The 24,780-nt window shown below is 36.7% G+C and overlaps 1 protein-coding gene across 18 annotated transcripts in view; it reads left to right on the forward strand.

Moving 5' to 3' along the window:
- The window catches only part of MEF2C (myocyte enhancer factor 2C), a 176,132-nt gene that overhangs the window by 58,421 nt on the left and 92,931 nt on the right, over positions 1-24,780 (forward strand). For 8 of the 18 annotated variants that reach the window (XM_040239667.1, XM_040239681.1, XM_040239686.1 and 5 more), the window contains one exon: positions 17,045-17,240. In XM_040239667.1, the coding sequence (XP_040095601.1) occupies positions 17,187-17,240 (54 nt within the window). In that variant the 5' untranslated portion in view covers positions 17,045-17,186. Of the gene's footprint in view, positions 1-13,446; positions 13,666-14,055; positions 15,258-17,044; positions 17,241-24,780 lie in introns of those variants that run through there. The other 10 variants (XM_040239668.1, XM_040239678.1, XM_040239674.1 and 7 more) reach the window with 5 other exon arrangements.

Raw genomic sequence — 24,780 nt, forward strand, 5'->3', positions numbered from 1 at the left:
AAATGACCTCATGCTTTTAGCCACATATGTGAAATGTAACATGTACTTATGACCTAAGCAATCAAGTGATATTAAATAACAAAGCAAATTTCACGGAACTACTGGGCAAGTCTCACTAAAGCCTAAAATAATCTTAGTAGCAGGAATTCTTGTAACATAATGCCATTGCAGGGCCACAAGCTACTATTCTTAAGGATTTTTAAATAAAGACTAGAAGATAACCATTACAGTGATGACATTAAAAAAAAGGATGAACCAGAGAACCATCCTTACTCTCTTTGCAGACTTAAAAATATACAAGGAAAAACATTACAATGATTTGTTACACATTTGTTATATATCCTGTAACACCCTGGGTGTCAGTATTAAAACTGGTCATGTCAGTATATTTTAACTGTCTGAGTGTGAAGAAGGATAGGTATAATCTCAACTCTCCAAGGCTTTTGATTTTGTTCGGTATGACATCCTTGTCCTTAAATTGAGAAAATATTCTCGAAACCACACAGATTTGAATGGTAGCTAAAGGAATAGTGAAATAAATAAATTGTTCATTTAATTTATAGAGTCTTGTGTAAAGAGACTTTTTGAAGTCTGATTCTTGAAAGATGAGATCAGAACTCAGCATGACCTTGGTAAAACTGGAGAAGTGGTCAGAAATCATGAATACCAGGAGAAAGAAAATAAATTCTTTAAATGTAAAATGTGGAAGAGTTGGCTGGAAGCAAATCTGGCAAGGGAAAAAATGCAAAACTGGAATAAATGAGAAGGTAAACATTTACTTTAAAACTCATGCAGTGTGTGGATAATTAAAAATATGTATCTGATAGGAGTATACAAGAGCCTTTTTTTAGTACTATGTGTATTTTTGGACTCCAGAACTAAGGTATGACTCGAAATGAAGAGCCACAAGGCTGGGTGAAAAAGAACAGCAGAAATAGGTGTAATTCAGTCCACAGGCTTAAAGCCCATGACACAAAGACGTGATCATCCAGTGCCGTTCTCTGTACAGAGGTAGAACAACAGGCCTGGACATAAAGTATTCCGTGAGGGATTAGCTATAAGTAAGAATTTCCTGAGAGTGAGAGTTGTGAGGTATCAAAATAGGTTACTGAGGAAGGTTATGTTGCTCCTTTTTCCGGAAGGCCTTAAAAATAGGAGAGGTGGAATCTTTATGAAATAATGTGGGTATAGTATTATCTGAAGGAGGGAAAAATGATATGACCTTGCATGGCCCCTGCTGCTATTAATATCCGGCATTTCTGCTCTTACCTTGGCTGAATGGAAATGTAGATATGTGTTTATACCAAAAAAGAAAGACATTTTTTGCTCTTTTGTAACGTAGCAAAATTTATCTGTCTCATAAAGAGGCATTTTAAGGCAAGTGAAATGTCCAAGCCCATCCTGAAATTCTCCGTATTAAATTTAGAGAAGCAGTTAATTAAATATTCATCTTAACTATATTTTGCCAAAGGAACTGGGGAGAGACTGTGCCATTTTTCTTTGTTTTCCAGTTCATTAAGCTATAACAGATGGACACTTATCTATCACTTTGAATGTTGGAATCCTCAGGAATCTGCCCAGATATTGACTTGGTCAGTGCATTACTTTCTTGATGACCAATGTGCTCCCCCACCACTTCTCAAACCTCTTAGTGTTGGATCCACCCACAGGCATGAGTGACACCAACGTAAAAGTTGTTCCAGAGGTGTCTTCACTGTGAAAGGCAGTATTTGCCAACAGGTCCTTTCTTGCTAAGTTAGAAATCTCAGGGGTTTCCTGTTTACCACAAGCTCTCTCAAAGCGCCTGGGATACATGGGTAGCCATTTTGAGCTTTCACTTTACAGTCACCTGCCCAGCATCTTAAATTGAATTCAGACTTGGATATAACGCTTGAGGAGTTTTTGAATGGCTCTGACCCACGGTACTCATTAGCTGGTACAGTAAAAGTGTGTAGGTACATAAATGAAGACCTATGTGCCTTTATCTATACCACAGATTTCTACCTATGAAAGTAGGAGAAAAGGCTGAAACATGCTGAAGATACACAAACTTCCTATATTGTTGTGTGCTCTCATGCACTGTAGCTCTGATAGAGCAAGCTATGTGATACTTTGAGGGGAAAAAATGATGTGAACTTGTGTGACACACCGGTGTGTGATTTTTCTTCCAGCTCTCTTAAATAGATTGCCAATACTGTCAACTGTTTTTGTGCAGTTAATTTGTGTATTATATTAGGTGTGTGTCTTATAAACTTGATAGCCATAAAATTACTTCTAAAAAGAATATATTCCAGGAGTTTGCATTGCAGTTATATCCAGAGGTCTCCAACACAAAGAATTCTAAATCAGTAGGTAAATGTATAAAATCCTAAAGTGGAGACTCTTCTGCCTATAGAGGGATATTGTAGTAGACCATAATTGGAGGAGACAAAGGAGAAGGAAGAGAAAGAGGAGGAATAGAAAGAGGGTGGGGAAAAGATAATGACAGGGTTTTGCCAGGCTTAGTTAGATCCAGGTTAGAAACCTTCTCGAGAGATTTTGAAGGACCACAAGATGAGTACCCCAAGCCTGGTGATAAGATGTCTGTAATACTTCTCTGCAGTTCTCATCTTACCATAAATGAGGTTGATCCCCTGACCCATCTTCAGGAAGACACCTGTTGTGATGGTTTTTACCAGGAGTCGAGATGAATATATGCTGATTCACAGACACTCACCTGCTTTCTCTTATGAGCCACCACATTCATTTGTGGAAAGGAAGGGGGAGAAAACCGTTGGTGCTGATCAGCCAGTAAATACCGACATTTTAATGGAAAGTATCTAGCTCAAGTTTCACTCTGTTCCCCTGGGAGCACAGTGAAGTAAACTCTCTTCTTGCCATCAAGGGTAAGAAAATGTTAGATACGTTAAAGAACACTGAGTTTAAAAGTATTTCTTAGATTCCACTAAATCCCTCTAAACATCTTGTTTTCTGTGTATAGTTTTAAATTTAAGGTACTCTTTTTTTGAATATTACCTTGCATCGTAGAGGAGTAGCAGAGGGTGTGGTTCAATTACTAAGTCTAGGACTAGGTTTGCAGGGATTCAAATTTTAGCTCTAACACCAGCTCTGTGACCCTGGGCAAGTAATTTAACTTGTCTGTCCTCCAGTCTTCTTTTTTTTTTCTTGTCAAAGGGAAATGGTAATAGTTCCTGCCTCATAGGCTGCTGTGAGGGTTAGAGTCAATAGATGTAATGTTTTTAGTGCCATGATATTTTATAACTTACATTTAGTAAATTTCTAAATATAGTTAGCAGTCCAAAGTATGTAATGTAACCTTGATCTTAACTGCTTATTTTGCTTGAGACTGAAGTGAACCAACTTTTCAAGGCAAAAAAAAAAATTTGAAAAAGCGATTCTATTTACCAGGCAACTAAACATTTTTGTCAGCTTAATTGTTTCTCTAAAGCATTCTGACTTCATTTTGTCTTACACCTTTATTGAATTTATACCATTTAGGAACTGCAAAGGGGGCTTTAGAAACTGAACCCAGCTCCTTTTATATGTCTGAGGAAAATGAGACTCAACAGAGTTGACCGACCCAAAGACCTGCAACTTGTGGGTAACAGAACCCACATTAGAGTCCAATTCCAAATAGAGCTTTCTTCACAATGCATTTTACTGCCTTTCAGTGCTTTGGCCTTTGGACACAAGTTACACTAATTACCAAATATTTTATTAATATTTTTACTTTAAAAAAGTTTTCTGCACCTGATGTTATGTTTGTGTTCCTTTGTCAAGCTAAAAGAATAGTTTGTTCCTATCAGTTATTATTCAGCAATACTGTTAGGTTTTTGTTTGAGCCAGTCACCGAGCTAAGTGTTGTTTTAGAGCATTTGTGTTCGGCAGTCACAGGAAAGAAGCCTGTTCCTTTCTTTAAAGCTAGCATTTCCCAAGGGATATTCCTGATAAATCTGGGAATACTCCAGATTCTGATGTCACACACATTAAAGAATATGAAAAGTCCTGTAGCAGAGAAATCTATTTTCCTGATTTTTTTCATCTTCTAACTTACTGTGGCGGGGGTGGGAGGCTGCGCTGTAGGGTGTGGAATCACTTGTTGGCATCCTCAGAAACCAGTGATCTTTGGAATCCACTTTGGGATTGCTAAGGAGAGTCATGAGCTTGCTTCCACCCTTGGGTGCTTTTCTTAACAGACCCTAAGGTTTAGAGAACCGGGATGAAAAGCTGCCTGTGTCAGTAACTTCTCATGTGTCATAGCATGGTCTTTGTTACAGGGGAAGTACTGTAATACTTTCCATGTAGTATCATCTGCCAAGGATGACTTGGGCTTTCCTTGAGAAGAGCCTGGGACGGAATGTGTAGACGTGCTGAGATAAGGAGCCACCCGCCAGGCCTTGGGCCTGGGACCCGACTCTGCTCTCCCTGGCCGGCGGTCCCCCGCCCTGTGCAGCTTGCTTGCCTGTCCTGCCTGCATCTTAGGAAGGAAACATTCTGTTCGTCTGAAAACACCTCTATTCCTAGCTCTTTGACAGTTTCACTTTCCATATCCCCTCAGTTCTAAGCATGTAGAAAGAGAGATAAAGAAAGGTGATGAAATGAAAAATCAAGTGGGGCATGCTTCACGCAGAGGGAAGAAATTCGTATTTATGTGCCTGTTTTGTGTGCAGTTATGATTTGAGTTTTGAAGGGAGAGAAGTATCTTCCACGGATCACTGGACAAGATGGGGAGGGACGTGAGTGTGCAGTGTGAAGTGTTGGTTGGCACCGGGCGTAAAAGAAGACGCTGTGCTGGTTTTTATTTAAAAAAAGAAAAGTGTCTATACTGTGATTCATTTAGGAAAGAAAAAAAGCAGCTTGACTTAAAAAAAAAAAAACTTCCAGATTTTCAGGGTATTTGATCAGTATGAAAACAGATGAGTGTTCATTTAGGCTTCTTGGTAAATTATACAACTTTAACATAAATTATGTTCACCAAACAGGACATAAGAGCAAAATGATGGAATAAAGGATCAAATTTATAGGGGGGGCCGCCCCCCGCAAAAAAAAATGACAGGGGAGAGAGAATTTAAAATGTATGCCCACTTTTCCTTAAATAAAGTTTCCTTGAATAGGAAATTTTGACCTTTCCCCTTACTTAAAATTCTATAATCTTTTGATGGACATTTATATTTTACAACTTTTAAAATCAAAGTGTCTATTGTCCTTCACTCTAATTTCCTATTTATTAAAATTTGCAATCCTTAAATTTTGTATTTTTCCTCTTAAAAATGCTTTAAAAAGTTTTAGATGGTTCAGTTTGTTATTCCTTCTGAGTAGGTAATTAATCTCTTTGGCTTGAGGCTACGTAGCTTACTCTCATCGGATGCTTGTGTCCAAAGATGTGTGAATATTTCCCATACAGTGAGACACTGGCATTATCTCTGAGATCTTAATCAAAACTATGCTGATTGCTTAGGAGTTGGGCCCTATGAGAGAGGAAATAAGTCAACCTAAAACAGTGACTCAGTTACATTAGTAATGTTGTAAAATTGTTTATTTCTAAAAGAGTTTTAAAAATACAGTTTAAATTATATAATTCTTATTTTATATTTGCAGAAATTTTGTCTTGTATTTGTCAGACTGCCCATGGTATTATCTATATTTAGCAATGCAAAGTGAACTTACATCCCCAAGACTTATTGATATTTCAGCCAGTGGGCATTAATTACTTAAATGAAACAGCCACATCTCAAGGGAAGATACACTGTTAGATTCAACTAATATAAATTTAGAAACGTTTTGCATTATATTGTATTCTCCCTGTTTCAAAGTATTTATAATTTCCATAAAATTAAATCATGTTAAAGTGAAGAAAACAAGTTTACACAGGGTAGTCAAGAAACTGAATTGCATCTAACTGATTTTTTGCAAATGAACATGGATCTATTTTTTTCCCTGAGCCTCATGACCTCCTTATAGAATATATGTGTTATTATTCCCATTCTCTAGCTGAGGCAGCTGAGGTTTATGAAACTGTGAAATGGCCAAATTTGTACCACCAGTGATGGGTGGGGTGCCGGAATGTTCACCCCGCAAATACTGCCTTGCTCCATCCGTTGTTTACAGCTCGCCTCGGAGGTCATCTTTTCAAATGACCCTTCCCTGACAGCACTAACCACCTGGGCCCCTTTCCTACGTCGTCACCCCTTGCCTAGCCTGTTCTGCTGTGGTGCTTCTCTGTATCATTTTTCTATCTGCAATCATTATACAAGTCCCCTGTCTCCCTTAAAGTCTCAGTTTCGTGATGACCGGAACCTTTGTTTTGTTCACCCTGGCGTCTCTGGCACCAAGTATAATGCTTGACGTGTTTATATCTCCGTGACTGTTGATCAGACTTTTTTCATTGATATGTGTAATATTAAACAGCATGATTTTGGCTCACGGCCTCCGATGACATCAGCTTAGCCAGGATTTGATTGGCCATGTGGTCCAAGCTAGAGTTTAGTTTAAACTCTATGATGAGCATACACTACACATATAGGTTCATATAGTTCATCTGCTCCAAAGCTGGTTCAGATCGCCTGCCTCGTGTCCCGTAAAAGGATCTGCACTGCCTTCGTGCACCTTAATCTCATTTCTGACATTTAACTGTCACCCTTCCTGACCACCAGCCCTGACAAAAGTTCCGAAGTATTAAAACTTGTGTGTTACACAGCCCTGGTGTGTTTTGTAGTCAGCAGGGCAGTCATGTAGAGTCCTCTTGTCCTGGAGTTTTACACAGATAAAGGGAGGATATAGTTTTGAGAGGAATGCTCTAACTACAAAGTGCATCCTGAAGGCCATTTAGCTCACAATGAAGGTCTGTGTTTAAAATAGCACTACAACAAAGTAACTACAGAGTTTTGGCAAGAGCTTCAACTATTTATAGAACTAAGTAAGGCATAGTAAATAGGGCTGCAGTACCCAGTTCTCCCTTGCCATAACCCCAAACTTAGGAGAAGCACTGTAATTATATTTTTCAACTTAAAAAAAAATCATAGTAGCCATTATCAGTTTAACCATACGGAAGCTCAGGCTGGGATTTCTTTTTTAAATGCATACTTTTGATTTTCAACAGCTGCACTGGGGCTTTAATCATATATTATCTTTATGAAGCCTTTTTCTAACATATGTTAATTGGCTGTTTTCTGTGACAAATTATGAGCTCTTACTTTGATGAGGTTCAATTGCAATCATGTTGGAGTCGAGTATGTAGAGTTTCCACCCCTGCTAGCTCCTCAAACCACTACAAACATCCGCACGTCACTGCAGTGCTGAGTAATGGCAGGATTTGGGCTGGCTGATTTTGCTACAGATTTTTTTTTCCACAGGATATTTTCAGCTTCTTTGTACTAAATCTGTTGCAGGGTTTGCCCTTTTTAGCAGAAGCATGCTCTAAAATTAACATCAAATCTTATTGGAGATTACTATAATACAGTGAGAAATATTTCATAATACAGCACCCAGCGTCTGTTTTGCTTTACTAACATTTTAATACATTTGTTAGACATTTTGTAGAAGAGTCAGTCAGTTGTGAGGCTGGTAAGTGTTTTCTAATTCGTCAGCGTTTTGTAATATATATTTTGAATTTTGCTCTTTTGAGAAAAAGAACAGTGACTTATTGAGTAGCTGACCAAGTGTATATTTAACTATCATAAAGAAAATGCACATACTTTTTTGTTTTTTCTAGGTGTTGCCAAACATCAGTATGCTAAAGATTCCATTGTATTTTCCTTTTTCTTTGTAGTCACATCTGTTGGTCAGTGATAAAAAGAATTACATGTTCCATCAAGGTTAATGTCCTATGAGATGCATAACATCCATTCCAGTCATCTGTCCTAATGTCAGTTTTTATATATGATTAGGATGAGCAGATATGTTCTAATCCATCTACTCTGAGAACTGTGACAGCCTGCATCAGAAACCAGCAGATGATCACTGATAGCTATTGTTAGACCAGATATAAAAATATAGTGCATTTGTTTATATTCAGAGGAAAGTAGTCAGGTCAATGATTAAGGCCTTCAGAAACTGTGTCAAACACCAGTCATACTGGGATTAATTTCTCTATGTTTCTGCCTTGCCACCTAAGGTAAAGGGTCTGTAAACTGAGGTTCTCCAAAGCCAAAGCTTGGGGTCAAATTTCCACATAGGTATTAGAGTTTAGAATAAGATGAGCCAGATGTGAATAGGAGCTACTCCTCAAGAGGCTGTTTTTAATCAGCCGTTTCCCAAGAGTAGCACACAGTCAATGAGCTCTAAATCCTGAGGCTACCTGCACACGTAGGAAGGCCTGGGAACATCATTACAGAACTTGCATTTGAGCATATGTGGAAAAATTAGAGCAGAAATTAAGGGTAAGAAAGGTTAACTTCAGAAGTCTTACTTTGGTACTGCTGTTTTAGAGGGTCTTAAAGAGATCATTTCAAAATTTTTTTTAAAGGAATACTAAACTTAACTAAATGCAGGTACTACTCTATTAAAAGAGCCTTGTAAATAAGCCAAATGAAAAATTACTATTGATTTATGTTCACCAGAACCATTTAAACATGTGCATTACCTTGAGAAGGTACACATGCATCAATTTCATCCTGAGTAAATAAATATAAAGTTTTTTATTTTTTCATTAATAGCACTACGGCTAGAGAGCAAGTCTTCAGGAGTCACACGTGATGTTGGAGTCACGCGTGATATTTCAGTGTGACTCTGGAGTCAGGAGGTGCCCTGTCTTGAGCTAGTGGACTCAAGGAAATTTATTGTAGTTCCACTTGATAAGACACATATACTTAATTGGCTTTAAGAAAATAAACCAAGGTAAAGAATGATGTGTAAATGAAACAGGGAACTTGACACTTGACTGTATGGAAGCCCGTGAGCCATGTGGCTTAATTGGGGCCAGTTGGGATCATTTAATGATTGCTGTCAGAAGATCAGATTTAATTCTCCTTATAAGAAGACCACAGTGGGACAGAGTTAAACAAATTGTCATCAGAGGTTTCAGATGAACAAAGCCTTAATTAGGTTGATTAGGATGCTGTAACGGAGATGAAGAGAAATAGAAAAATTGATGAATCATGGGCTTCCATGTTGAGCCATATATAATAGTAATGTCAAATATCTATATTTTGACTTGAGATATGATTATGGTATTTTGAATATTATGTAAATTATCATAGAAGGTTTCTGTGTAAACACTTTACATTTCTAAAGTTTAGCTAGAGACAAAAGTAAATGACATTCAGTGAATGTAAATAGCAGATGATTTATCAAGCATGTTCTTCTTAATGTAGAACAAAAACATTGGCAGGAAGACAGTAGTATTTCTTCTCATTCCAAGGTCATTTTTTAAATGTTGATAAATTGGTAAAGTAAATCACAACAGAGGCAAATCATTTTCAAGAACATAATTTTCAATCATATAGTGTAACATTTGAATACAGATTTTTATTTTATTACTTAGCCTTTACTTAAAATGTCCTTTTAACCATTTATATCACAATCCTAATAGTATTATGATCATTTATTAGTGATAATACTCAGGACTAGTCAGGTGTCTTAAAATGCACTCTTGTTGTTTACACACATTATGAAAAACTAAAATGTGTTTTTTCTATTTGTTGCAATTTCGTGGGAAAATATTTCCTCTGCACACACACACACATGCACGCAAATGGATGAGTAAGGGTGAAAATCTGTCTAATACACACAGGCTTTTGAGAAAAAAAATTGTTGAATATTTACATTTTAATAATGAAATATGATGTATTAAAGATTAAGAAAATTGAGTAAGATTTTTTCAGAAGGAATTCAGATTCTTATCATAAGATGAAAATTTATAATAGCACTTCTCCCATTTCTAGCCTAGTGTGCTTTGAAGGCTGACACTTGTGTTTTGCTGATATTGGTGTCATATAGTGCTTAACTTGCTGTGTTCATTAACAGTAACAGGACATCCAGACGCCTGTGCTTTTGGAGGGGTTACAGCTGGGGAACAGAACCCATTCTGTGATGCTTGGTGGCTCTTGCTTTGTGATGAGGACAGGGCTGGATCTGCGTTGGTGGTGAGCCCTGCCCCATCACTAAATGGCCTTTAGAAGAAAGCAAGGTGAACATGCTGTTGTGAAAAATCAGGAAACCAAAGACTTGATGGAACCCTGACTTAATTACTCAGTATGATGCGGAAAGACTTAAAAACTGTGGTGTGGTTGGATAGCACAAGGCTTTTGACATCTTTAGACCATTCGGAGTTTATTTTAGCATGGGATTGGAGAATACTGTTTAAGCTCCACTGTGAAAAATATGTCCAAGGCAAAATATAGCATGGTTGATCATGACAGGGAAGCTGTGCTTCCCTTGTGTGTTTATTAAATTGTTTATAATGAAATACAGTTGTTTAAAGATTTCTGTCTCTTAAATTCTAGTTTTGTGTAAATAAAATGATTTATATCAGTGATAATGGCAGGTTAGGCCCACTTACTAAATTAATTGCAGGGGTTTTCAAAATGAGTTCTTTTTTAGCCTTATTACATTTCTGACATACATTTCATCTCCTTTTGTCCTTGGGGAAAGATATTAAAGTAGGACTAGAAACATTAATGGAGAGTTTTCAGCAGCCGTGGTCATTGGGAAAATTGATATATTTCCCTAGTTATTTCCACTTTTGCAGCCTGAAGCTCTTCCATGACTGATACTTATGAGAAACTTCTTAATTTTTATAACACTGTAAATTTTTCTTCATATAATGATTATTGCTAATGGATAAATGAGATATTACCTTCAGAAGTTGCCCATCATTATCTCTGCAAAGTGAGGTCTTCATGGTATAAGTAAAGACTACATGGTTCACTTGATAACCTTATTGTACATAACTCTCAATTTGCCTCAAAACTTAAGCAGTCTTAGAAGTAGTAAGCCATGTTCTCAGTCCTACTTTGGACCTAGCCTTCACCTACAGTACTACATTTAATGATTACACTATCCTAAAGATGAAGAAGTCTTTCCCAACTGTTTTGTAAGGCAGGGGAACAAACAGTGGTTCCAAGTGATTAAATTATTAGTCTGTAATCAGCCTCCACTTCTCAGAATCTCTTATTCCATATATGAGATGCCATATAAATAAGTGAAAGATTAAGTGAGATTATCAGTCTTCTTCATGTATAAATGAAAAATGTTCTTAGTAGTCATTAAAAATAGTGATAAAGACCTAAGAGATAAAAATCTTAATGAATTAATTCATTAATCAACCAGTAGTTATTAGCTCCCACTGTACCCTTGGCACTGGGGTAGAAACTGAGAATGCAAAAGGCAGGCAAGCCAGACTTGGCCCACAGATGTTGTGGAAGTCAGCAGACAGACAGAATTTCTATTATGACATGCCCCAGAGGAAGGCACGGTGCTCTGAGTGCTCACAGGAGCATTTGATGTGACCAGGAGTTGGAGTGCTTTCTGGGAGGTGAAAGGACGCTGAGTCAGAAAGGAAGGGAAGAAGTTAAGGGGGCACAGAGGAGAGGGAGGAACATTCCAGGCAGAAGGAATTGCATATGCAAAGGCCCTGTGGTAGGAAGGAGCATGGCGGGTATGAGGAACTGAAAGACAGTTGACATTATTTATTATCTGTATGTGTGACATTATGTTACTGTTTTGAAAATGACTCAAAATTAATCATATTAACTTGGAATAAATCGAAAAAATAACTTTAGTTTGGCATGATGGTACTTAGCCCGTGGAGAAAAATGGGTAAATTTATTATCCTTAAGAGGATGTCTTTGTTATGTGTCTTCAGAACGAGCTCAGTTTTCATTCATCCCTAGGGTAACATAGCATTCTATATAATACATGGTAAACTTAGAGAGAAATGGAATAACTTTCAAGACCAAGGGAATATTCCTTAACTCATAAGACATCACACAGTTGACTAACAATAAGATTAATAATTATTATAATATCTTTGGAAGTTCCTCGATCAGGAAGATCCCCTGGAGGAGGAAATGGCTACCCACTCCAGTATTCTTGCCTGGAGAATTCCATGGGCAGAGGAGCCTGCCAGGCTACAGTCCATGGAGTTGCAGAGAGTTGAATGCAACAGAGTGACTAACACTTTTGAAGTTCAGAATACTTCTTAAGAGAAAAAAGTGAAAGTTGTACTTGGTCCTTTTAACCAGAATATAATTAAAGGCCTCATATGTCTTTCAAATAGATCATAAAGCAGAAAGTTAAATGTATCTAGATGAAGCATAATGAGCAAAGTTTTCCACTTAAAATAATAATGCATCATTTAATTGTTTGAATTAGTAATACGAGGATTGAAGCAACTGGGCTTATGTTCATTTTTGTCCTTTGCTAAGTAACCACCTTGTATTTATTTAACCGTATAATTTCTTGTATGATGTAGCATGCTTGGTTTTCAGCCTTGAGTTTTTACAAAACGTTTTATGAAGATGGTAATGTCAGTGAAAATGTGAGTCAGTGAAAAAGTTATTTGCTAATGTGAGTAAAAGAAAAACAGAATTCTTCATTGCAAACTGACATCACATTTTTAAATATTTTATCATTATTCATAGGCTGTTTTTATTTAAGTGAATGCACCGTGCTTATTGTAGCAAAATACATGCTTTGCAAAGATAAGTTTAGCAGCAGAGAATTAATTTCTTCCCACATCTTTTAATGTGGCATGGCAGTCTCACTCTGAGATCAAAACATAAAACTGAAGGTTATGTTTAATTTCTAAATCAAAGTGTTGTGGGAAGATGATTGAAATCTGAAGATGACTCAGATCCACTTGATATGTGGTTTTCTTCCTACAGAAATCTTATGGTAGACTGCCATTTCCATGTTAGAAAGAGCCTAATAGTGATGAGATTAAAATAAATAGTTTCACTATATACTGAAAGTTTGTTAGTTACTTTGATTCTTAATCTGAATTCTTGTTAAGAAAATTGAAAATAACTTAGGTATCTCTTGAAAAACTTAAAATTGAAAAACTTAATTTGAAAATTTCAATAACTTAGGTATCTCTTTCCTCTCCCCACCACCATCCAGTATATCTTTTTTTTTTTTTGTAAATGGAGGCAAAGAAGTAATCTGTGTATTTTCCAACAAACACTGATTTTTTTTTCACAATTTTCATGATTCTGTTTTTTACCAAAAAAATAAGTAAATAATGTATCCATTTGGCTCTTCACTTGTATAGAATTCTTCATGTGCCTCGAGGGAGTGAATTAAGGTTATATGGCTGCATGAGCTGTGTTAAGATGATTTTGGTGAGGCGTGGTAAATGGTTATTGCTGTGTATCTCCTACTTCACCAAAATGAACTTATTTGTCTTCTTATTTTTATTTCTTCAAGCAGTCAGACAGAATACTAACCTAGAGCTGAAATGGATTTTTTTTTCCTCAGGTGTCTTAAAAATAGGAGTCAGAAGTGTTGTCCCGTGTCTGGAGTTCTCTGCTTGGCCCTTATCTGAACCTCTCAAAGGCCTCCCTGTGTGGGGTGTGCAGCCCAGCACCCTCAGACAGTTCTGCTCAGAGAAGGAAGTGAAGAGTTTTGGTTCCCATTTTACACTTCTGGAACAGTTTAGGGAAGGAAGCACCTTTACACCTTTTATTGTTCGTGGTTGCTGACATCATATCCTTCCCTGACCAGCCTGTGCGTGTTTCCTGCCATTCTGTCAAGATTCTTCTGTGTTACTGGGAGGGATTTGTGGGAGGGAGGGAGAGAGGAAGAGAGCAAGAAAGAGGGGGGAAGGGGGGAGGTGTGTGTCACTCAAGGGAACTGGTTTGTAAATGTGAGAGGCCCGGGTGGGAGAAGGAGCTTTAGCATCTGTCCACAAGAAATCCTTCTCTCCTTGGGTCTCAAACCACTTTGCCTTCATCTGTCTGCTTATGCCAAACTCAAAGTGAACAGAAGCCTGCCATAATGAAGTTCCCCTTTTTTTTAGTAAGCAGCCTGATTTTATTTTTCTAATATTTAGGTTGGCAAAAAGAAAAAAAAAATGCAGAAGACTGTAGTATAGAGTGTAACTATGGTAGACTTGTTTTTTTTTAAATTACTGATTGTTTCTCTGTAGCTCTGTCATTTTCCAAGAATTCTTCTTTTATGTGGAAAGAAGTAGCGGCAAGGCTGCTGGAATTATTTTAAGCTTATGGTTGATTGTACATAATGAAAGTTCTCCGTGTAACTCGAATACTACTACATGTAGTTTAGCGGTTATATCCTTTTCTTCATAGACATACAAAGAAAATTTTCAGATTAATGAGATTATGTAATCTCTTTTTCAGCCTCTCTAGGCCTTCTAGAAACTAATTCTTGAAACCAACTTTGCAGTATAATTTTTGTGTAAAAATCAGGTTGAAAAAATAGTTATGCTAGGAAAACAGCTACTGAGCTGTTATTGACCTTCCTAACTCTTTGAATTTTTACTGACAACCTTGAAACATGGTGACCCACAATCAAATAGTCTTTAAGCCGAATAGTCCAAAGCACATTTTACTTCATGAAAACAATCTCATCATCACCACATCTTCTTCTGCATATGTACTTAATCATATCAAAGTTTGCATTTCAGAAATGTTCAAAAAGCAGCACCCTTCAAGACATATTCATCTTTATGGGAAGTAAGATATTTGAATGCTATTAAAATTTAACCTTACATTCTCTCTACCTTGTATATTTCACAAAGGAAAATATATTTAATGTCATTTTTAATCAGCTATTTTATATATTTATACATATTGATACAAACCATTTCTTTCTGGCAGAATATGGCCCATTATGTTTAAGAATTTAAAAAATTCCTTGCTCTGCTCTTTTTAAGAAATGTCCCTTGTTTCAAAGTTGTGAAATATGGGGTGGTGAGATGGAAGAACTCTTCCAAGTTTGATTCATCAGGAACTCTGTCCTTTGAGGAGACTCTTCTCCAGGGATGTTTCTCTACTCATTTGGTTATTTGTATTTTGAAATCAGGATCTGCAGAGGTTCTCATCTTCCCCGCCTCGTTCCACTCTCTAATCTGTTCACCCTGACCTTCCACCTTAAAGTGAATAAGCGCTTAGGCAGGCATAGTCCTGTAAGCCGATAGTGCCACAGGCCTCAGCTCAATGAAAGAAAGGAAATTGTCCCATATGCATTTGCTGTGGACTCATGGGTTGGCTTTTCTGTGACCGAGGAAGCCTGCTTGTCTCTTTGGGGTCTTGCACATACATGGGAAATACCATTCTAACATGCTGCTTGCTTCTAAGGTAAGACTGTAGGAAACACAGGAAAATTGTCCAGTTGAGTGATATTTTAGACTGACTCTAAAAATAGATAGATGGACAGTGTTTGGCAATAGTGAATATGCAGTTGTTCTTTGTGGATTTTTCGTATTTTAATGTAATTTTTAATGTATCTTGTAGCTAACTTTTTCCTGTCTGTCCAAATGTGTGTTATTTATATAACTTTAAAACTTTGAACTACTTCCAACATTCAAAATTACCGCTGGAGTAATCATTTTGATGAGCTCTGTGTGGTCGTGAAATTACTCAACATATATATATATATATATATATATATATATATATATATATTCTCAGAGGCAGAACTGAGCTGTAGTTTCATAGAAGGCACTGGGAAAAAGAGAATGGATAGTCTTAGTATTTAAGCAGCACTTAATCCACCAGAACTAATTATATCATAATAGCTTCTGCAATTAGATAATCACAGAAAACTTTAAAAAAATTTATTCAAGGTGGTAAAGAATTTAGAAATTAAATTAAAGAAATCAAAAGACAGCTAATGTGATCAGACCAAGTGTGCAAGTTCCAATTCCTGTTCCAATAACTTTGAATTGGAGCCAAATAATCTATTAAATAGCCAGGACATGGGCTTAATGTTACATAATACATGTGGGAATTTATCAGGTCGGTTGTCAGACACCAACTAAAATAAACAGGGAAACTCTGAGCAACATGTTAAGTATTTGCATTCTTTGAGGGAAGAAGGGATAAAATGATTGAAGCTGTTGCTTGCAAATTAAGAAGCCATTTGTGGAATGCCTTTTTTTTTAACTTCCACATTTCACAGCAATTCACTTTCACTCAAATATTTTCAGATATAATTTAAACAAAGAAGAATACTTTCAATACCCTGGATTCTCTGAATTTATCTTACATTATCCATGATCACTTCTCTCATTTTATTTCATGGCCTAAGATATCCAGTATATAATTTTGTATCTTACTACCCAAAAAGATATCATATGTCTTCTTAAAATATTTAAAAATAGGGGACGGACAGCTTATAGTCATAAATGGAATAATACTCTAATTTTTGCACCATTTCTTTCTTTTCTGTGAATGATTATCTTTTTTGATTCTTGTATTCAAGATATAGCTTAAGGGCTTTCAAAAGGAAAAGATCTCACAGCTGATAGCTCCTTGTTATGTAAGATTAAATATCCTACATTATTTTTACAGTGTTCCCATTACAGTGACTTTTTAAAAGTAAGATTAAAAGATTTAGATTTAAATTAGTTGACATTTACATATATCAAATAGCACTTTCATAATAGTCCATCCTATTTGCATAACGAGGGACGTTATCACCTCTGCTGTCAAAACATGAGATTGTTTTCCCTTCAGAAATGAATTAGCTGCCCTACTTAGCATACACAGGTACATAAAGGTTCATTAACTCTCTGATTTAGGTAATTTTTCATAACAGAAGGGTAAAAATAGTCACCTAATTTCATTTAAAAAATACTAAGAAACTCTTTGCAAAAGATATATTTCAAGCGTTGGGCTTTAAAGAATAGTTTTCATCATTTAAATGACGTTAAATTACTTACAAGAGTCTTTTAATTATAAAAACAAACCATTTCTACTTGATATGCTCCTGCGTGTGATATATCATGTACTTTTAATAAATACTTATTTTCTGTTCATTTGATTTGTTTAGTTCCACAGAATTAAAAAAAAAATAGAATGTGACAGTTCTTATGAAAGTGGCTTGCTATTGAAGTAGTGCTTGATCTTTGTCTTTTGTTCAGCAGGAACGAATGCAGGAATTTGGGAACTGAGCAGCGCAAGTGCTGAAGAAGGAGATTTGTTTGGAGGAAACAGGAAAGAGAAAGAAAAGGAAGGAAAAAATACATAATTTCAGGGACGAGAGAGAGAAGAAAGACGGGGACTATGGGGAGAAAAAAGATTCAGATTACGAGGATTATGGATGAACGTAACAGACAGGTGAGTGGGGTAAACTTTTTTGGTATTATTATTTACATGGACCGTTTCTTACATTTCCTCCCAGATACAGTAAGGGTATTGAAAGCATTTTGAGCTTATCCATTAAGAAAAGATTTAGTCAGTTAAATGTGGTCTGTTTAAGTGCTAATATTCTCTTATATGTACAGGGTAAAAATCATCCTGTGGGTAAAAAATATACTTTACACATTCATGATTATTCACCTTCTACTTCAACATTAATTTTAAATGGGAGCTGCATTTGTGTAACATAAATAGCTTAATAATTGAGTTAATAAGCATAATATTGCTCTACTGCACGCATCACCAAATAAAGATATTCTTAAATTCGTGGGAATGAGGCCTTTTGTGGTCCTCCACCTAAAGGTTTATAATATGGGCTAAATATCCTGTATAAAAATAGTTTTCATTCTGTTCACAGTGAAAGAGACTTTGAAATACATTCAAAATATCTAATATTGTGCTAACAACAACAAAGAAGATGCCCCCACAAAATATTAGCACCTTCAAACATACAGGCAAGAACCATCAGTGAATCCATACCATTTCCTTTAAACCCTTGAGTTTTATAAACCTAGAGGCACCTGATGTTAAATTTGCTTTTAGAACTCCAGTGATACCTTTATGATACAGTGAATCTATTCTAAAGACTTTATGCATCCAAGTGCTCTATTCAGCAGAGACTTGTATATTATGAATATTTGTGATTTGACTCTATTTTTCTTCACGCTTGGGGAGAGCAGATTTAGTTAGGTGAAGCAAGACTAACTGTGTGACCAAGATGGAGCTTCATTTAAACAGCTTTTACTAAAGTGACCCTTATTTTCCATTGGTTTCCCATGTATCTCCTAATCACTTCCCCATGCTTTATCATCCCTTGAAGCTCAAACCATCTTTCCTTTGTTAAAAAGAGTATATAAGCTCCAGTGTCTAACTGCTTCTTTGAATTTCATTTCTTTTATGTGAATTAGTGTCAATGTGTATGTCATTCGCTCAGTCGTGTCTGACTCTTTGCGACCCCGTGGACTACAGCCCGCCAGGCTCCTCTGTCCATGGAATTCAGACAAGAACATTGGAGTGGGTAGCCATTCCCTTCTCCAGGGGATCTTCCTGACCCAGGGATAGAACCTGGGTCTCCTGCATTGCAGGCAGATTCTTTACTGTTTGTGCCACCAGGGAAGCCCCCTTTGAATACAGAAATATTAATAAATTTGTTGTTTTTCTTCAAAAAAAGAATAGTTGGGTGGTTTGTTAATGTTAAATTAACATTAGGATGGATGCAACCAATAACAGATACCAGTTCTAAGAGACAGTACTGCCAGATTCCAACCATTGCAATGGATAATGGAACCTACAGAACAGACGTTCCTCGACCCTGGGGGAGGAGAGTGTCTTGCCTGTCGCCCATTGAAAGCTAAGAGGACAGCCTTTGGGAAGCCCCGCCAGACTGTAATTTCCCCCAGATAAAAATGTTCTTTCTTCCCTACTGTGCCTTTCTGTCTTCTTGGACCTTCAAGTGAGACTAAAACTTATTTGTGCTTTAAAACTTTTTATTACTACTTGTGTAAATTATAATGAATGCAAGTTGTTATTCATACCGTCAAAGGCAGTATGCCATTAAGTGATAAAGAAACTTTTGAGATTTTCAGGTTTGTACTCCTTTAAATTACTATGTTTAAGGTACATATGACTTGAACTATTTTTGGTGAAAATTGAGCTAAAGGATGAATAATGCTAAGATTTATGATGGATTCCTTCAGTGTTTTCCTAAACATTGTTTATTGCCATGGGTCAAGCCAAAAAGCAATAATTCTGTCAATATAAAAAAAAAACCCACAGTATTTTTAATTGATTTATAGCTTGAAATTGAAATTAAGACTGAAATATTGAACATCATATACCACTAACTGTTTAGACCTTACTGTTTGGGTTAGCACCTATTTGGGGTCAGTCAAAAATATATATGAATTAGCATCTACACTTTATTAATAATACCAGGTAATATGGGGGTTCATGAAATTTATTGTATCTTCTTTTTGCTTACAAAGACAAAAGAAAGTTCTTGCAGGTTGAAGTCATGAGCTTTCATTATGCTTTATAAAGAAATACGAAGCTCATATAAGCATGCAAGAATGTCAAAACACTTAACTGTTGAGCTACAAGTGACCGTTTCTTCATAATTTAAATATAGCTGCATCTACAGTTGCTATCACTCTCACCAATATTAGAAGTCATGATAACTTTTAAGAGAATAGAATTTATTTAAATTCAGTTTCATTAGTCTTATCTTTTTTAATCCTGAAGACTTAATTCCTTGCTTTTATTCTATAGAATGTAGGATCTGGGTGGTCTTTACTTAGGCCTTTCCTGATGGCTCAGAAGGTCAGGAATCCATCTGTAATGCAAGGAGACCCAGGTTCGATCCCTGGGTCGGGAAGATCCCCTGGAGAAGGAAATGGCAACCCACTCCAGTACTCTTGCCTGGAAAATTCCATGGACAAGGAGCCTGGTAGACTGCAGTCCATGGAGTGGCAAAGAGTCAGACATGACTAAGCACACTAGCACATACACACACCGTCTTTTCTTCAGTCTTTAGGTTCACTTGGCCTTGTGATTCAGTACTCTTAAATAGAATTAGTAATATTGAAAACTTCCATGTTTCAGTATATTTCAGTGATTATTGTAAATGGCTATTGACAATCTTAAACAGCCATCTTACTTAAAAATAGTCATCTGCGTGCCTCTCTTCTACTGCAAGAATGATCGTAAGAGCCATTTGGGAGAGAGCCTAGAAGATGTAGGTCACTTCTAATAATCAGCACCAGCAAATCTGCAACAGCGCGTCGTCCAAAGTGAGGAGACACCCCTAACCTAGGCTCCCTTTAAAGTGCATGTTCAGATGTTGAAAAGAAAAGCATTCACTGCTTTGCCCTTTTGGAAGCTTCCCCCACTGTAGACTCCTTAATAGAACCTCATACAATAGCTCACTGTCATCTTTTCTCAAAAGCAGTAAAAGCCTGCCCTGCCATCACAGGTGTTTATTTGGCTATACAGAACAGGGTGTGTTTTTACAAAATAAGAAATACTGACTTAAAGTGTGAAATGAAATATTACAGGGCTGATGTGATAAGTTGTATATCATTAAGAAATAAAACTGTGGGAAAACAGAGCGGCCGACTGTTTAAATTGAATTTTGCCCTTACTTTATTTTTCATTATGGTAGTAGGCAACAGCTAAAATTCAGGAACTCTGATTATATACATAAAATAGTTTAGGGGAGGGAAAAAGTAACAGCTTGGTTTTTTTTTAATTTTCCAGAGTCTTCAGGTTTATGAAAAGCACTAATTTCTCGATCTCTAACCTAAACAAGGTGATTTCTTAAGCTACTATATAAAACTAAAATCATAAATTGTCAATTTGTCTCCCAGAAGTTTTCAAATAATTTGAAAGTAGCTACATGTACCAAGAACTACATATTTATTATTCCATTTATCCTCATTAATTCCATTTACAGCTGAATAATTCATTTATTTATTAAGTCAGCAAATATCATTTGTTTGCAACCTGCCTAACATGAAGTGCTCAGTGATAAGCCAATTGAATCTTATTCAGCTTATTGTCTGCTGTAGAAGTCAGCAGCCTGGTTCTGTAAAGGGCCAGATAGCAAATATTGTTGACCTTGTGAACTATGCAATCTCTGTTTCGGATGCTCAGTTCTACCCTTGGAGTGAACGCGGCAAAGGATAACACGTACACGAATTTTAATGTGTCTGTGTTTGAATAAAACTTTACTGGCAAAAACGGGAGGCAGACAGGATTGGCCTGTGGGCCTAGTCGGATGAACCAGACGTGAGATATGCAAATTTATAACAAAAATTTGGTTCACATGTGTTATGAATGAAACTACCCAAATGCTATGAAAGAATAACAGGAGGTGCTTTATTTAGATTGGGGGTGGGAGAAAGGCTTCCCTGAGGAAACACTGAAAGATGGGAGCAAAGAGATGTTTCAGAGTTCGGCAGGAGACAGCATTCCAGAGGGAACAGTGTTTGCAAAGCTCCTTGAGAAAGGGAAGAGCTGGCTGAGGAATCGAAGGAATGCCCCAAGGAACTTACTTGAGCCTCCTGTGTGTAACTTTAGAGAGACGAGAGAAAAGGTTTAGATGCTAGGCAGGGCCCAGATCATGCAGAGCTTTGAAGTCAGAGAGTTAACACTGGGAGGTGGCCAGGATTTGAGCCCAAATCTTTCAAATTCAAAAACAAAGTAAGCTGTTTTTCAGTTACGTCATGCTGCGTTCTGTCTAAGATAATGGCTTAGAGCATGGGTTTATGTCATCACTTTCTCCCACTGCATACATCATCCTGCGTCCAGCATATCATGGTGAAGAGCATAGTTTTTACAGACACACAAACCTTGCTCTGGCCTGAGTTCTGCCTGCTACTAGCTGTGTGACACTCCAGCAAGTAACTTGACCCCTCTGAGCCTTGCTTCCCTCATCAGTAGAGGGGAAGATTGAAAAATAGTACCTGCTTCATTGGGTCATTGAAATAATTAAACTGGGGGATAAATGTAAAGCACCTAGCATGTGATGAGTGCCCAAGAAATTTACCTATTGGTTATCCCTGTTAAGACTCGAGGTCTTTGAACAATTAGTTATTACAGTTAATGTGATTTCTGTCAAAACAACTCCGGTGCTGTGTAGCACCCTAAAGAATGGTACCTGAACCTTCAAGTGGATTGTTACCCGCTTGAAAGGGTATCAGGGAGATGGAAGGAAAAGTGGAACACAGTAGAGCATGTATGCATGCTTACAACTCTTTGTGACCCCATGGCCCACCAAGCTCCTCTGTCCATGGGATTTTCCAGGCATGAATACTAGAGTGGGTTGGTCCTTTCCGACCTAGGGATCAAACCTGAGTCTCTTGCTTCTCCTGCACAGACAGGCAGATTCTTTTACCACTGTGCCAGCAGGGGAACCCGAAACAGTAGAGTTGGGGCACACAGGAGCCTTTGGAAGCTAACAAGGGGCAAGAGAATCATTTCTAAGCAAGAGCCAGGATGGCAGAGGATGGCTAGTGAGCAGGAAGAAAAATCACACAGAACATTTGTAGGGCAGGGCTCGTGCCAAGGATGGGGAGAAGTAATTTCCCAATTTCTTATGCTTGTGGGACTTACTTTCAAATGTATGTTCCTGACCAAATTATTCTGAACTACTTGTCACCATTTTTATCACTTCTAGCTTGCAGCTTATTCTCACACTACAATTTCAAGTCTCTCCACCTGCATTTTTGTTCTTACCTGTGAGTTACCTTCATCAATTAGGCAATAATCTTAGCCTCCTTCATATGGTACCAGTTGTTACTGTGCTTCTGAAACAGCCAGATTTTTAAATGAGTTTTGTCCTCATGTGACTCTCTCTGCAAACAGAATATACTTAGAAATCTGTTATATCTGTTACATCAAGAAAAAAGATATATGAAAATCAGGCATGCTTAACCTAAACCTGTTTACTTAATGTGTTTGTATTTAAAATTTTCAGCTTTTCCACTTTGAGAGGATAGGAGAGACACACACCCAAATTTATTTGTATGACTTGTTCTAAAAAAGATATTTACATATTTGAGTAACTACCAGAGAGAAATATTTGCCAAAGAACCCAGTTACAACCTAATATAGTAAGTTAAGGCATAAAGATTAAATGTCTTAAATTCTTTTCTTCCATCAGAACTGGCACAATAACAGTTTTTGCCAGCAAACAAAATTTCAGGTAATTATCAGTGCAATATCTGGAGCACAAATTAAAGACAATTAGCAACATTCTCCTGCTAATAGAATTCCAGGAGAATCCCCTTATGACTAAAGGGGATTAGTCATAACTGTTACATTTTGTAATTTTTTCCCTTTTCTTATGTCCCTATCTCCATTTCCGTACATGACTTACGATTATTTTAAGTGGGCTCAGAAAAAAAAAAGAAAACTAGAGAAATATGTTCAGTGTAGATTCAGTCTCTGACAATTTCTACGTACTGAGGTTTTTAAACTAAACCTGATATTTTCTAAACCAAACTGAAAAAAAAAAAGATGCATTGATTTTCTCGAATGACTCTTTTTTAAAAAACGAAGTTTTACTCCTTAATTTTCCTAGTTTTTCTCTATTTTAGGTTCTTAGAATTTTAACTAAAATTTTCAATGGAAATTTTACTATAATGTTCTTTCAAGGTAATATCCAGAATATCAGGGAATAAAAGGGGTAATTATGGTACTAAACTTGAGAGTTGCAGCCTACTAACCTAATATAAAATTTATTGAAGTTGAGATAGATTCAATCTTTAAATGTGAGGAATTGGATAACATAGAAATACAAATAAATTGCTTCAAGAAAATTTTTTTTTTGATAAATTCTAAGCCAAGAGTTAGAAGAGAGTCATCCAAGCACACTTTTCTTCTATGATCTTCACAAACAGAACTTCCAGATTTGTCAGTTGCTTGTATGCATGTCAAGCAAATACAGATTATTTGAGAGGAAACTATGCATGTTAGACGGTGAATATCTGGAACCTTTTTTTTTTTTCAAATTAAGTGATTAAAAAGTTCAATCAGTGTCAAAGTATTGTGTTTTTTTAAATCTCTAACTCCAGAATAAACCTGGAAATAACTCATGATGGTGATGATGATACCACTTTTCCCTCAATACCATTTAACAGGTCACTGCTAAATTCATATTAAATTTTTTCATTAAACTGATTTTATAAAATGAGTCAATACATAAAAGTAAGATATATCATGGCAATGCATTAGGACCAGCAGTGCACCTCAGAATTCGATTGCAAGGTATTTTGACGCAGCCTGTGCATGCCTGCTCAGAGGTTCCCTGTGCATATAAATTAAATCACTCTTTTGTTATTCATAAAATCACCAAAAGGAAAAGTTTTTATCAGAGAGTTGAAATTAACTGGTGAGAGACTGAAAAAGAAAGCCAGAAGGGAAAAGTCACAAACTACTTCTGCAAGATTCCAAATCAAAGCAAGTGTAACCAAAGAGCTCAGATGTATGTTTAACAGCTGTGACATCAAGCCATTCCTGTTCCGTTCCTGTCCGTTTGAAAACAATTCACAAATGATCGCCCAGCTCTGTAGACGAATCATAGAGAGAGTATACACAGCACATTTTCTGTACACTCCATGTGGTGTGGGACATTTTACACTTTTACAGCTAGATCTGTTTCTTTATTGCCAAAAAGATATCTGAACTGCCATGTAACTGTTCATTAGTTTTTACTTTAGTGAGAAGTCCAAGAGAGCCCAAAATGTTCATAAGGATAAGGGTAACTGTCTACTCTTGAATTCTGTATCTGGATTTAAGAACTAAGCTCTGAACTTGAAGGCTTCAAGACTTTTGTTCTTTCAGTTCTAATTTGTGTATCTCATACAATTTCCATTTAAAACTGTAATTTAAAAAATTTCAGTGCTTAACCATTTATCGTGTCTCACTCACGCTGGGTAGCAAGTTGGCACCAAATGGC

The sequence above is a fragment of the Oryx dammah genome, unplaced genomic scaffold, assembly GCF_014754425.2.
Source record: "Oryx dammah isolate SB20612 unplaced genomic scaffold, SCBI_Odam_1.1 HiC_scaffold_5, whole genome shotgun sequence".
Lineage (NCBI taxonomy): Eukaryota > Metazoa > Chordata > Mammalia > Artiodactyla > Bovidae > Oryx > Oryx dammah.